The 12,602-nt window shown below is 33.1% G+C and overlaps 2 protein-coding genes across 4 annotated transcripts in view; one reads left to right on the forward strand and one right to left on the reverse strand.

Annotated features, from left to right (window-relative positions):
• The first annotated feature begins 266 nt into the window (after positions 1-266).
• On the forward strand, positions 267-2,259 carry LOC140053928 (beta-3 adrenergic receptor-like). The gene is made up of 2 exons (XM_072098718.1): positions 267-580; positions 1,003-2,259. Exon 2 carries the CDS (start codon positions 1,021-1,023, stop codon positions 1,993-1,995), a length of 975 nt encoding a protein of 324 aa, XP_071954819.1. The 5' UTR covers positions 267-580; positions 1,003-1,020; the 3' UTR covers positions 1,996-2,259.
• Positions 2,260-3,593: 1,334 nt separating this feature from the next.
• LOC140052331 (disintegrin and metalloproteinase domain-containing protein 11-like) overlaps positions 3,594-12,602 on the reverse strand; it is a 45,512-nt gene continuing 36,503 nt past the window's right edge. The window contains exons 14-22 of one of the 3 annotated variants that reach the window (XM_072097982.1): positions 11,959-12,040; positions 11,511-11,612; positions 10,330-10,471; positions 9,388-9,614; positions 8,493-8,519; positions 8,040-8,066; positions 7,506-7,595; positions 7,096-7,174; positions 3,594-6,227 (exon numbers count right to left, since the gene is read on the reverse strand). In XM_072097982.1, the coding sequence (XP_071954083.1) occupies positions 6,147-6,227; positions 7,096-7,174; positions 7,506-7,595; positions 8,040-8,066; positions 8,493-8,519; positions 9,388-9,614; positions 10,330-10,471; positions 11,511-11,612; positions 11,959-12,040 (857 nt within the window). In that variant the 3' untranslated portion in view covers positions 3,594-6,146. Of the gene's footprint in view, positions 6,228-7,095; positions 7,181-7,505; positions 7,596-8,039; positions 8,067-8,492; positions 8,520-9,387; positions 9,615-10,329; positions 10,472-11,510; positions 11,613-11,958; positions 12,041-12,602 lie in introns of all 3 variants that reach the window. The other 2 variants (XM_072097887.1, XM_072098045.1) reach the window with 2 other exon arrangements.

The raw sequence follows: 12,602 nt of genomic DNA on the forward strand, positions 1-12,602 counted from the left end.
ATTTCTTTTGTTTTATGTAAAAAACGATTGATCGTTATCGTCCTATTGTAAATGGGCCTTAAGCCGGGATTTCCCTATTTGTTTCAATGTATTGTAGCTATGTAGCACTAGCACCAAACTACAATATACATATAAAATATCGGTGCCTTGATTAGTCGACATTGTGAAATGCATCATGTATCCATGGCAACATTCGAGGTGCTCAAATCATAATTAAGATGGCACAGCACGTGACCGTTTTATATAATTCAAAATCTTTTCTTAAACAAACTATACATCGTGTAAGTTTACACTGGACGCTGTCTTAAGTGTATTGATTCTTGTCTTCTCTTTTCAAGACATTTTTATTGTTAATTTCCGTTCGAAGTGACTACATCATATTAGAGTATCGTGTTTGGAAGCGTACTGTAAATAATGTATTATTACTAGACAACGAATGATATTTCAAGGATTTACTATTCTGTATACCATAATTACATTACAACCCCTAAGTTACACCACCAGGTTATAACATCTTATACAGCGATAGACAAGTTACATAATGATGATGAAGGATGCACACATTGTCTTACAAATTCAGGTATGTTATTTTTACGAGATAATAATAATTAATATAATTATATTAAAGTAGACACTCTATTAACCATGGAGCTGTGAATTGACTTATTTAATCCATGATTAGACATATTTTGGATTGCACAAAGTGTCCACTTGAACAGGGTGGACTGTAGTATTAGTAAGGCCAATTTTCACAGACGAGCGGTAAGAGTAAGCAGAAAACTGCGTAGCGTGTCCCACGTAGAATCTATCCTGAGCGGAAACCGCCCATCCGCTCCTCGTTGTATGTAAATGGTCATAAGTCTAGTTTTTTTTATAGATTCCACCAAGCAGTGATAATTGAGATATCTACCATCAAATTGTACTACCACCGTAATTTTTAGATAGATTAAAAAGAAAACGTAATAGAACCAATCTTTTCTAACTGTTCTTTTCCATTCGCAGGCTTTTTGATATCTAACCATGACGAGTAACATGAGTTCGTCCGGCAGCGATGCTACAACGGCCGCCCATATCCAAGCATTTCTCTTATCGATCATTTCTATCGGTGGTAGCCTCGGGAATGGCATTGTATTGGTTGCAATGAGTAGAACCGCCAAACTTCGGAACTGCACCAACATCTTCATAGGCAGCCTAGCCGTTTCAGACATGATCAATTGTTTAACATTACCGTGGAACATCGTTGCTGTATTGTCCGTAGATCATTGGCCTCTGCCGAGTGCCATCTGCCTGATGTCGTCACTGGTACTAATAACATGTACCATCGCCAGTGTATACTCTTTAGCATCCGTTGCGTACGTCCGATACATTGTCGTTACAAAACCATCAGGAAAAATTGATAAATTTGTAAATAGTAAAATAACAATGATACTTATAACATCAACGTGGTTAATGTCGTTAGCAACGGCACTTTCGCCGATTGTTTTTGAAATCGTTGAGCTTGGATTCGATAGTAAGTATCACATATGCCTTTGGGACACGAACTCGCCAGGCCATATCGTTTTTTCTTGTATCTTCGCAATGGTCTTAATCCCGGTACCTCTATTTAGTATGACGTATTATTACTTGGCAATTTTTCTATTCATTAGAAAAGAAGCGGAAAAGATCAACACGCAGCGGTCAACGTTGCATTTGACGACGCCGCCGTGTCAGCTGCAGAACGGTGTTTCTATTTCTAACGTGCGCAAACGAAACATAGACGTGACTAAAAATCTTTTTATTGTTGTTCTGGCGTTTGTAATATGCTCAATACCTCACAGTTTAGCCATAATCATACCCGGTACAGCAGCTATCATACCCTACACTGCGATTATATTCAATTGCTCGGGATGTATAAATCCTTTGATATACGCTAGAAAGTTTCCAGAATATCGACGCGTCATTAGCAAAATGTTCGGTTTTAAAGTAAATACAGTTCACGATATCTCGTGTAGCTGAGAAAACTTATAAATTAAGAAATACAGTTTAAATTGTTTAAAGAATTTTAATTGCATACGAATTTTGAAAGATATTATATTGAAAGAAAAATGTTTGCACCAGAAATAGGCCTATTTGGTGATTTTTTTTTTATTGCATTGTACTGATTACCTTTTGGTGTATTTCACAATAATTTATAGTTATTTTATTTTTCGTAGCACCAGCATCAATAAAGTTCAATATGATAAACATTTCATCTTTTTTTATGTGTTACATGGACAAGACATGTTTCAATTTCTTAAATATAATTGTGTTCGTAATAAGCCAACCGGATTATGTAATCTTTTGCTATTTCTATGGTAACATCTCCAAGAATAACACTCTATACTAAAAAAAATGTTGATTAATCTTATCGATTGTAAATCTTATCCTTCGAACAATAACGAGACAATGTATAAGATATAAATTATAGATTGAACATTACCGTAGTTATAAACCATTGTATCTAAACCTGTCCCTTTGTAAGGATGTAAACTAATTACAGAAAAGAGACATTTGCGCAACGGATGAAACTCTAGATGAAAATCGAACTGTTTGTCTTTTCTCGTAATTATGAAATGGTTGGAACGATGACAGACGTGGTTACTAGTCTTTTAGTCTGAGTTCCAGACAAAGTTTTGACTTAATATTAGTAAAAAGATAAATATTTTGGCACGGATTTTTTTCTACAAAAGCAGAATACCGAATTTTTGATACACTAAGATGTAACTAATCTAAATACAAGGAAGTCAAATAATATTATACTTTCCCTATCCTTTGATCGTATACTACGTGCAATAGATCTAATATTGCATGACACAAAATTAATCAAGTAACAAGTTTACACTGAGGTGTGAGTAATAAAATGAATATTTTATTAGGTTTTGAACGTGCAATAGATCTAATATTGAATGGCACAAAATTAATCAAAATGGTAAGTTTACACTCAGGTGCCAGTAATATAAATGAATATTTTAGGTTTTAAACGTGCAATAGATCTAATATTGAATGGCACGAAATAAATCAAATAGTAAATTTACACTCAGGTGTGAATAATATAAAAGACTATTTTCATTAGGTTTTGAACGAACATTTTCGTGATCTTCGTGATGTTACCGACGAAATGAAGACGTGTTTAATTACAAAAACAGGTTTAGATAATGACACAATGGTAAAGAACATCATACAGATCTATTGTTGTGTTTTCTTAGAGCCATCCTACACACAATTAATGATAGTGCAGGTAATGATACACGCTATTGTTCATCATTTGATTAAAACCTTATACACCAAGTTTGTTATCGTGCACTTCTTGTTTGTTGTCAATATTGAAAGCAAAATGCAAGTAATATGAAATGTAAATTAATAGATATGGATACATATCATTTGTCAATCGGTTTGTATGAACGAAACCTGTTTCATATTGTTCAACAACATAAATCGTACCGTATTGTTAAACTCTTTTGTGTATAAAATTTTTGTTAATAATAATCACCTTATTAATAAATATATTGGCGAAGGTAAACTGTATGTTTAAATTATATGTGTTCGTGTTAGTCGTCAGCGGATATAAACTATACGCTACTTATATACATAATAATTCTTTTTGCTTAAAAAAAACACAAAACAACCATAATATTTCAATCATTTATTCAATTCATGGAATGACTATTTTCCTTTAAAAATCTGTACATTTACGTAATAACCTCCAATTAAACTGCTGACTGTACTTTAAAAGAACAAACATTTGCACGTCAACCTAGAATAACTTACTAAATTGTGCTAACAAGTGGACATTGATAATTTGGGTTGGATAGCAGTGAATGGAGCAATATACATAGTTTTAAAGCAACTTCAATTATTATCTGTATTTTCTTAGGTCAGTCCCGGAAGCCTGGTTGCACATGTGTTCGTTGGGTAGTTTTAGACGTCATTTCCCGTGGTTTTCACTATAGGACGCAATCCAAGTGATTTGACCAATTGACAGTTCGGAAGATCCGTCGCGTCGTGATTGGTCAAATTACTAGCGGTGCGTTTACGTTGCGTATAAGTGGGAAACCAAGCCTTACGAGATATTGGCATGGATATGTTTAATTTTTTTCCAGTAGAATTTATAAGGATACCAAGAACAGCGTACAGTAGTAACCACATTACATGTTTTAGTAAGGTCTTTTAATTTAAGAGGAATTCTAGTACTAGTAGCTATAGCCTATTATACTTACCCAAGCCTATACAACTGTTCTAAATTTGATTTTAACCATTTCAATTTATCTTCCACATGTTATTGTAACTAACAGCATAGTAATTCGTTAACAATATATGATAATGAGATTAGCTGGACCTGTAACTTAATTTAGGAAAGGAAAAAACACCGCTATAAAACATTTAAAACGGTTTCTCTCAATAGATGATGAATATTTTTTACCTTTCTTTGATAGTACAGTATAGTAATAGTATTCGTTCGTTGAATTATAATGCTTTTAACACTTAAATACGTAAATTATTTAAAAATCCCTTAAATATAACATATCACACAAATATACAGACTTTAAAAGTTTATGTAAACACTAGTAATGTTTGATGCTATAAACGAGACAAAATTTGTACAGAAATACACACAACAAAAAAACAATTTCAGTATAGTTTCTACTATGAATCAATCCTTATCAAATCTAACACTATGGCTATAAAATATTTGCTAAAACTGTAAATACAAAAAATATGACCTTTATCAAATCTATGTTTTATGAATATTAAATATATATTTTAAAACATTTGTTTGTACCAAAAAGTTTGAATATTTTTAATTATCATAACCTGTAACGGTTATAATTCATAAACATTTATAAATGTTTTAAGCTGATGATTATAATTAGCTAAGGATAAGTTATTATAGTAAATATGCTTTTAAAAGGTTATAAACAAGTGGAAACATTATTATTTATAATTGCGCAATCGTGTAAAATGCGTCGGAAAGCACGCTTTAAAATAATAAATATAAATACATCGGGTAATGTAAGTGGATGGAACAAGACAGGTGACATTAAGAAAATTCGCAATCATACCGAGGGAAAAAAAAGCGACACTGCCTGTAATGACGTCATATGCGTCAAGGTAATTGCGCATTGGGCCTACATATCTAGCGCAATGACTTGGTTATGACGATGCGAATGTTTCATTGGTATATAGAAAAAAAATAAAAATAAATAAAATATGTATAGATATATGCCTTGAAGTAGCAAACAATAATTACATGTTATCGAACAAAACAGACGGTGTAGGGTTATATTCACTAGATTGCGAATGTTCTCTTTTGGGGGATAAATGATTTAAAAAATAAGTATAATGGTGATTAATCCATAAACATAACTTTCAGGCAGGAATGAACTGACTCTATAAGCTGTGGGGGAAGGGGAAGAATTGCCTCGCGGTGCTTTATTCCTTCGATCATTTAGCGTGAAGGTAGGCCTACGATAAATCATGCGGACGATCTTTATATGACGGACACGTCTCTGGATGAATGCTAGAAATGAAAAAAAAAATATGGATAAATCAGAAAGGTAAAAAATGGGTTAAAAACAAATAATTATTACACCGTTAGAAAATAATGACCAACTGAAAAAAAAAATAGTTAAATTAAACGTGGAATGAGTGGGATTTCCAGGAAAACGTTGCTTCCCAGTGGATGTGCCAGGGGTTAAATTCGCCGGCAAAGCTGACAAAGCAATTTGAATCGATTGAATACTTAACACCACTTATTTTGGTGAAAAATGTACTAATATTATAGTATGTTTTAGCGTAACTTATTTACAAATAATTTTATCTGGCATTATTCATATTAATCAATTTCGGTGTCGCATTTGAGAAAACTAATGATGATTTTTATTCGATTGAAATTATACAACTTATTTTGGTGCAAAATGTGCTAATATTATAGTAAGTTTTAGCTTTATTACAAATAATTTCATCTGCCATTGAATTCATATTAATCAATTTCGATGTCGCATTTGAAAAAAAAAATAATGATTTTAGGCAGCAGTGTTGTCCACGTCTAGCAAGATGTAAGGTTCGGTTTATAATATATGTTGAGTGCATAATTATAGTGCTGTCATTAAATAACGACTATCGTCCTATTATGGAATTCTCCAGCAGTTCGTTGTGTCTCTGTCTGATACAAAACCTGTCATTGAATTCGTTGAAGAAGAAGATTTTACCTGGATAAACAAATCATGACAAAAACCACCGGTAATAATAAAAAAACAATTACATTTACAATTGTTTCCTTGAGATTTCGAAACACAATTGTAAAGAATAAAAATAATATCAACTAGTCTTTAGATTCAAGGTAAGCTTGAGGACAATAATAAATATCAATATTAATAATAATAATATCCTGGATTTATATAGCGGCTAATGTTGTGAAACCTCTAAGCCCTGAACATTATTACCCCAGTCATTTTTTCCTGATCAAACACGTAGGGAAACATACTCCCATAATGCAGCTAGTAATCAGCGCAAAGTTGTGTGTCTTGATCTAACTGGGTTCCCATTTATACACCATGGGTGGAGAGAAGCAAACGTCTGTAAAGTATCTTGCCTAAGGATACAGGCAATGCAGCGAGAGGATTAAAACCACGATCTCACGATCAGTAGTCGAACTCACTGCGACACACACCCTTACATTTACCTTAGTAACTTTTGGTTCAATTAGACATCTACCAGGATTTAGCTAACTTAATATCCAAAACGATATCTATCATTATGATTTATTAGTCCACTTTATATTTTTCAATGACAATAAACATTATTTTTTTTCAAATTTAATAGAAAGATATTACATTTTTTTTTTTAAACTACAATCATACGTTTTATATTCATCTGTTTTTCATTATATTTTTCTATTATATCAACCAACGGCGATAATTTCGCCCATAAAACGATTGATACCGTAACCTATTGTATTATTTGTATACTATAAAATATATTATTGACAATAAAAGACAATGCAGAATGAACTACCGTGTGTGCGCGATAATTTCTCATGGAGACTATAAAACTAAATAAAATATTTAAAAATAATACCTTTACAGCTGTGCACAGTATTGGGGGCGGCATTCCCTCGTCCATTAGCCGCTGTTCAACATTCGAGTCTGTCGGTATTCTGTATCTAGGCAATAAATATAATCATTATCATAATTATATAAGTGACGTAATCAAAATTGTAAAATCGCTATAAATATGACGTTATCATCAAAGTTCATCATGATTGTGATTTCAAGCATGGATTAATCCATGTTTCAAGCAGTTTGATTACGAAAAGAAACGTTTGAACGGGCATCAAAATGTGTGTCTCTTCACGTCTTTTAAAGCTTGGTTCTCACTTATAGGACGTAATAACGTTTATATGTCGTAGTGGGAACCAAGCTGTAGATGACGTCATTGAGGATTTGCGATACTTTGATTTAAAAAAATACTGACAAAGACGCCCTCACCTCTCGTGGTATTGAAAATCATGGTCTGCTGTCCGTTTATTAAATTTTCGCGCCAACCGTATCTTCTGCTCTCTCGTTGGTTCAAATAAACTAGAAATAAACACCCATAAACGTACGTTATTAACTCATGTACCATTACATTTCGACTTGTAAAAAAACAGATTTAAATAGATTTAATCCTATGCGGTATTGTTATTTGCGTCTAGGCCTCGCTTGTATCTCCGGATTTATTTATTTACTTATTATTTAATGTCTTTAGGCAATGTGGCCAAAGATTACCAATTAAATTAATGAGTGTCCTATCAGATAGGTGGTAATCCCCCTATGCGTGTCTATATAAGTTTAAACATAATAACGAGATTTACTAAAACTTTAGCTCATTATTAAAACATGAAATGTTATAGTTTAATGGTCTCTTTTTAAAGGAGATATTGGTGCTTTTCGTACTTCGTAAATCCAAGTTTGGTAAATAGATAATTATTACAGTTATCGATCATTTATGTTCGGGAGTATTCCCACTTGTTTTTGTCTTACCTCAACATATTCCTTTCATGCTTGGTCCTACGAAAGAAAGGAAACAATTGAAAGTTAAAATTAGCGCATGCGCAACGTCTTACTACCGTCATTTCATTACCCGTTTGAATATGTACGTAACAGTAAGGAATTCTGATAGATTTACTGAATCTTAGCATGAATATTATATACCATGGAAAAACTTATTTATTTCTTCATAATTATATTGTGAGTCAACCTATTTTGTATTACAAAACAAGGACGTTTTCGACTGTAATTTGAGGCTCAATTACAACGCTACACAAAAATGCAGCATTACGTTTGGATCTTGTCAACAACGGAATCCAGCTGGGTAAGTACGGTTGTAATTCTATTCGAAATCTGGAGTTATTTCTTCAGAATGGTAGGCCTACTAGGTATGTTAAAAGCAGGTTTATTTAGGTGATGTTTAGAGCTTTAAAAACAGTTACTTACTGAAGTCTGTTTCTTTTTTGTAGTCGTCTGAAAAGTTTTTAAAAAATAACGTGCTTTGTTAAATAATGTTAGTTAAATAATGTACTGTAAATTAATACAAAAACGTGCGCTGATGATAATTAAGCTCGCGTTTATGGAAATCACTCAACTACAAAATAGAGGCGATCTGTATACATTTTATTCTCACTGTTATTACATCAGAAAATTATAGAGATGGAGATGATTTAAATATGTATCTGTAATTCTACGATAAACTTTTCACGAGTAAAAGTGAGCCCCCTATCATCATATATACTCACTTGCTGTTAGGTGGCGTATTAACTTTGTATTAATATTAAAAATATAAATCATTTATATTTTAAAATGTGTTAAGTATACTATTCTGTTGTTTAATTGCATTAAAAAATAGAGGCGACCTTTATAAATGTTGTTATCACTGTTACTACATCAGAAATCATAAATAAACATACAGACTTGATTTTAAAGAATGTATCTGAATGTCTACACCGTGTAAAAGTGAGCCCCCTATCAGCATAATACACTCAAGTGCTGATAGGTGGCGTATTAACTTTGTACTTAATATTTGAATAAGTGTGCATTACAGTACTTTTCTATGGTCTAATTCCATATGTTAAAAATGGATGATCTAAAAAAATCACAGATAAATATTCGTTTATCAGTTATTGTGTAAAAGGGAGCCATATCGGCATTATATATACATACTCGCTAATAGGTAATGTGTAATACGTCATCACACGTAGGCCTATATTAAATGCACGAATACGTACACCTGTGTTATATATAGGTCAGTTAGTAACTCAAGTTGTCATCAATACTGTAACGTCAACATCAACATAATGGTAAAATGAAATAACATAATAAGAGCAGTGCCTACTTGTAACCAAAAGACGTAGCTCCGGAAATAACAGCTGCAGCGAAGAGAATGCCTAAAAAGCCAGCGATGATATGTGTTGTCTGAACGCCCGTGGGCCTCATCGGAGGAGGTTTGGTAGCTTCATGTTGCACTATAATATGGCAATTATTTCTCCTTGTCGGTTTATTACATAAACGCCCGGTCCAGTTGCATTCACAAAGGCACTTTTTTGTTGTTTCACTGCATACCTGTTTAGGGTTTAGAAATACAAAGTTATCGTAGGCCTACAGTATTTTTTATTAATAGAAAGAGGGGTTATCCTTGGACTCGCATCAGGACGGGAAGTGATTAGCGATAGGCCTAACGGTAATTAAACTTTAAATCCAACGCCACAATTCTAATTTAAATAAAAAATGCTTTATTTCTACATGTTTACATTCATGAAGTTTCACTACCATAAAACTGTGTTTCCTCTGGCAGTAAACATATTGATAGGATAGGTGTTTTAGGCATGTTTTTTTTAAATAGTTGACCCATAGCATGATAAATAGCATGATGCTGACGAACATGTGAAGACATGTTCATGTGAGGAATGCCGTACTAAATATTCCAAGCTTTGTTCGCACTAGTGACGCAACGCAAGGACGTAACGCAACATAAAGTGTGGTTCCCACTAGTGACGCAACACAAGGACGTAACGCAACGCAAGTGAATTGACCAATCACAAGCGATGGCTTATTCGCTTGTGATTGCTAACTGTCTATAACTTCGCTTGTCATTGGTTAAAACGCTTGCGTTGCGTTTACGTCCTTGCGTTACGTTCTAGTGAGAACCAAGCTTAAGTGATTTTACCAATCACAAGTGATAGATTATTCGAACAGACGCTTGTCATTGGTCGTTGCTTCTACGTCCTTGCTTTGCGTCTCTAGTGGGAACCACGTTTAACGGTCAATTGCTACTCACTCCATTGTTTGAACACACTTTTCCATTTCTGTCGTAACAAGAATCTGTGTCGCACTTGCCAGACTTGCAGACTCCGTTGTCTTTGCAAGCAATGTTGTCAGTAAAAAACTCGTCGTTTACACTTTTTACCGCGTACAGATTGCTAGAAAAATTGTATTCAGAAGAAACAGTTATATTGTTATAGAATGTCGTTTTTTAGACACAAACCGGACAAATTATAGTTTATCTATCTTGTAATAGGCGAGTTTTTCACTCCTCTCTTTAAGTCTCATTTGAGTACAGAGTCGATTCTGTCGAGTTATAACCCTGTGATACTAGGTTGGAATTGAAACCTGGACCTTTGGATTAGAAACAAAGCACTTTAACCACACAGCTTCACTACACTATTACGTACACGATGTTGTCGTTTAAAAATAATTGATAAGAAGGAATTTCGTTCGTTCGTTCGTTAATTATGTTAAGAACCAGATGAAAGACAGAACCAATGATTGGTTAATTGTGTATATTTCGAAGCTTACCGAGATGTTAGTAATACCCTTGACATTAATCTCATTTTGCTTAAAAGTATTTTTGCTAAGACTCTAATGCCAATGATATGCATGTTAACGCTTGATTAGCAAGTTAGCGCCAGCCACTATCAAAGTATATATCAGCCGTGATTGTTATACAGTTGGCCTAGAACCCAACAAGTGTTACCTTAGTGTTGGCCGTTAGTTTTCAAAGGCATTTATTGCCTTTAGTTTCACGAGAATGTGTTCCATTTAATTCGGGGTTTCACGTCCCAACGGAGGGGTTTAATTTTGTAACTAATTCTGATTCTACCTTTTACTTACTTCAGGCAGTCTTAAACTCTGTCTGCGTCTACACTATCAAACTTTTTGTGACAAAAAAAATGTGATGTGCCCATATATGGACACGATGATGTCATATCACTACCATATTTAGTACATCACACTTTTTTGTCAAACTAGTTTGATAGTGTAGACAGAGCTTTTGTTGATCGTTGTAAGATAGGCTTCAATAGCACTTCTTCGAGGAAAACCAACATATCTTAAGATCTGTCTAGTTTGAAAACAGTGTTATGTGCCCAAATATGGTACTAGTGATATGCGCAAATGTAGTAATGATATGACATCATCACGTTCATATATGCACATCACATTTTTTGTCGCAATACCTACCTGCACTTTAATCCTGTACTGGACACATTTTTAACTATGAATGACTCTGAATCATATGTTGCATCCTCGACTTGACACAATACAATTTCACATTCAGTATTCCTATAATAGACACATGAAAGTAATCGTTTAAATATTTCTATTTAAGTTTTAACCACAATAATTATTAAAACAACATAAGTTTATTATATTGTGAAATTAAAAATGCATTGCTATTCTTTTTAAAAAAATTGTAAATCTAACCATAAATAAAAAAAATATATATTTTTTTTTAATTTGCAAACTTTCTCACATAACCATGACCAAAAAGTGTCTTCAGCAAGTGAATGTGTATCAAAATGTTTGTTAATTATCATAATTAATTTTTACCCGAAAATATTTTATTTAATAATGAGAAAGAATATATTTTCCTTAATCTTCATTATTATTGTAAACAATTAATACTTACAAGGAACAATTTTGAGTTGTTCCACAAAAGGCACTAGAGGAATCAGATTGATCAAAACATGCAGAAGGAGCTGCCACTGCCGCTAAGGAATAGATATTAAATACAAACTGTCAAGATAAATAGGGTTTTTATGATTTGTTGACTTTTGGTACAATAGAACAAATAGGGTCCCCCTTATGATGAAGTCGGACGAACATTAAGATTTTTTTTATAGAATTAAACCTGTTTAATTTGTTTTGGGATATACTATCCTGGTCGTCAAACTCTTCCTTTTCTTTGTCAGTTCTTCTAAAAACTTGTTAATCTTTGGTATCAAGTTGCTTCTGCTTAATAGAAGGTTTATACCCGTTAACTCCCACTTCTAGTACTGCTTGAAATTTATTTGCTTTAAGGCCTATATACAATTTTTTTTTAAATCATCGGATATCGAAATGAAAATTTTATTTTGAGGAAGCTTTTGGATGGGTCTAATGAAAAGACATAAAAATAAGCCGACTGTGTACTAGGAATATAAAATATAATATCTATGCACAGTGTACTAGGAATATAAAATATAATATCTATGCACTGTGTACTCGGAATATAAAATATAATATCTATGCACAGTGTACTAGGAATATAAAATATAATATCTATGCACTGTG

This window comes from Antedon mediterranea, chromosome 1, assembly GCF_964355755.1.
Source record: "Antedon mediterranea chromosome 1, ecAntMedi1.1, whole genome shotgun sequence".
Lineage (NCBI taxonomy): Eukaryota > Metazoa > Echinodermata > Crinoidea > Comatulida > Antedonidae > Antedon > Antedon mediterranea.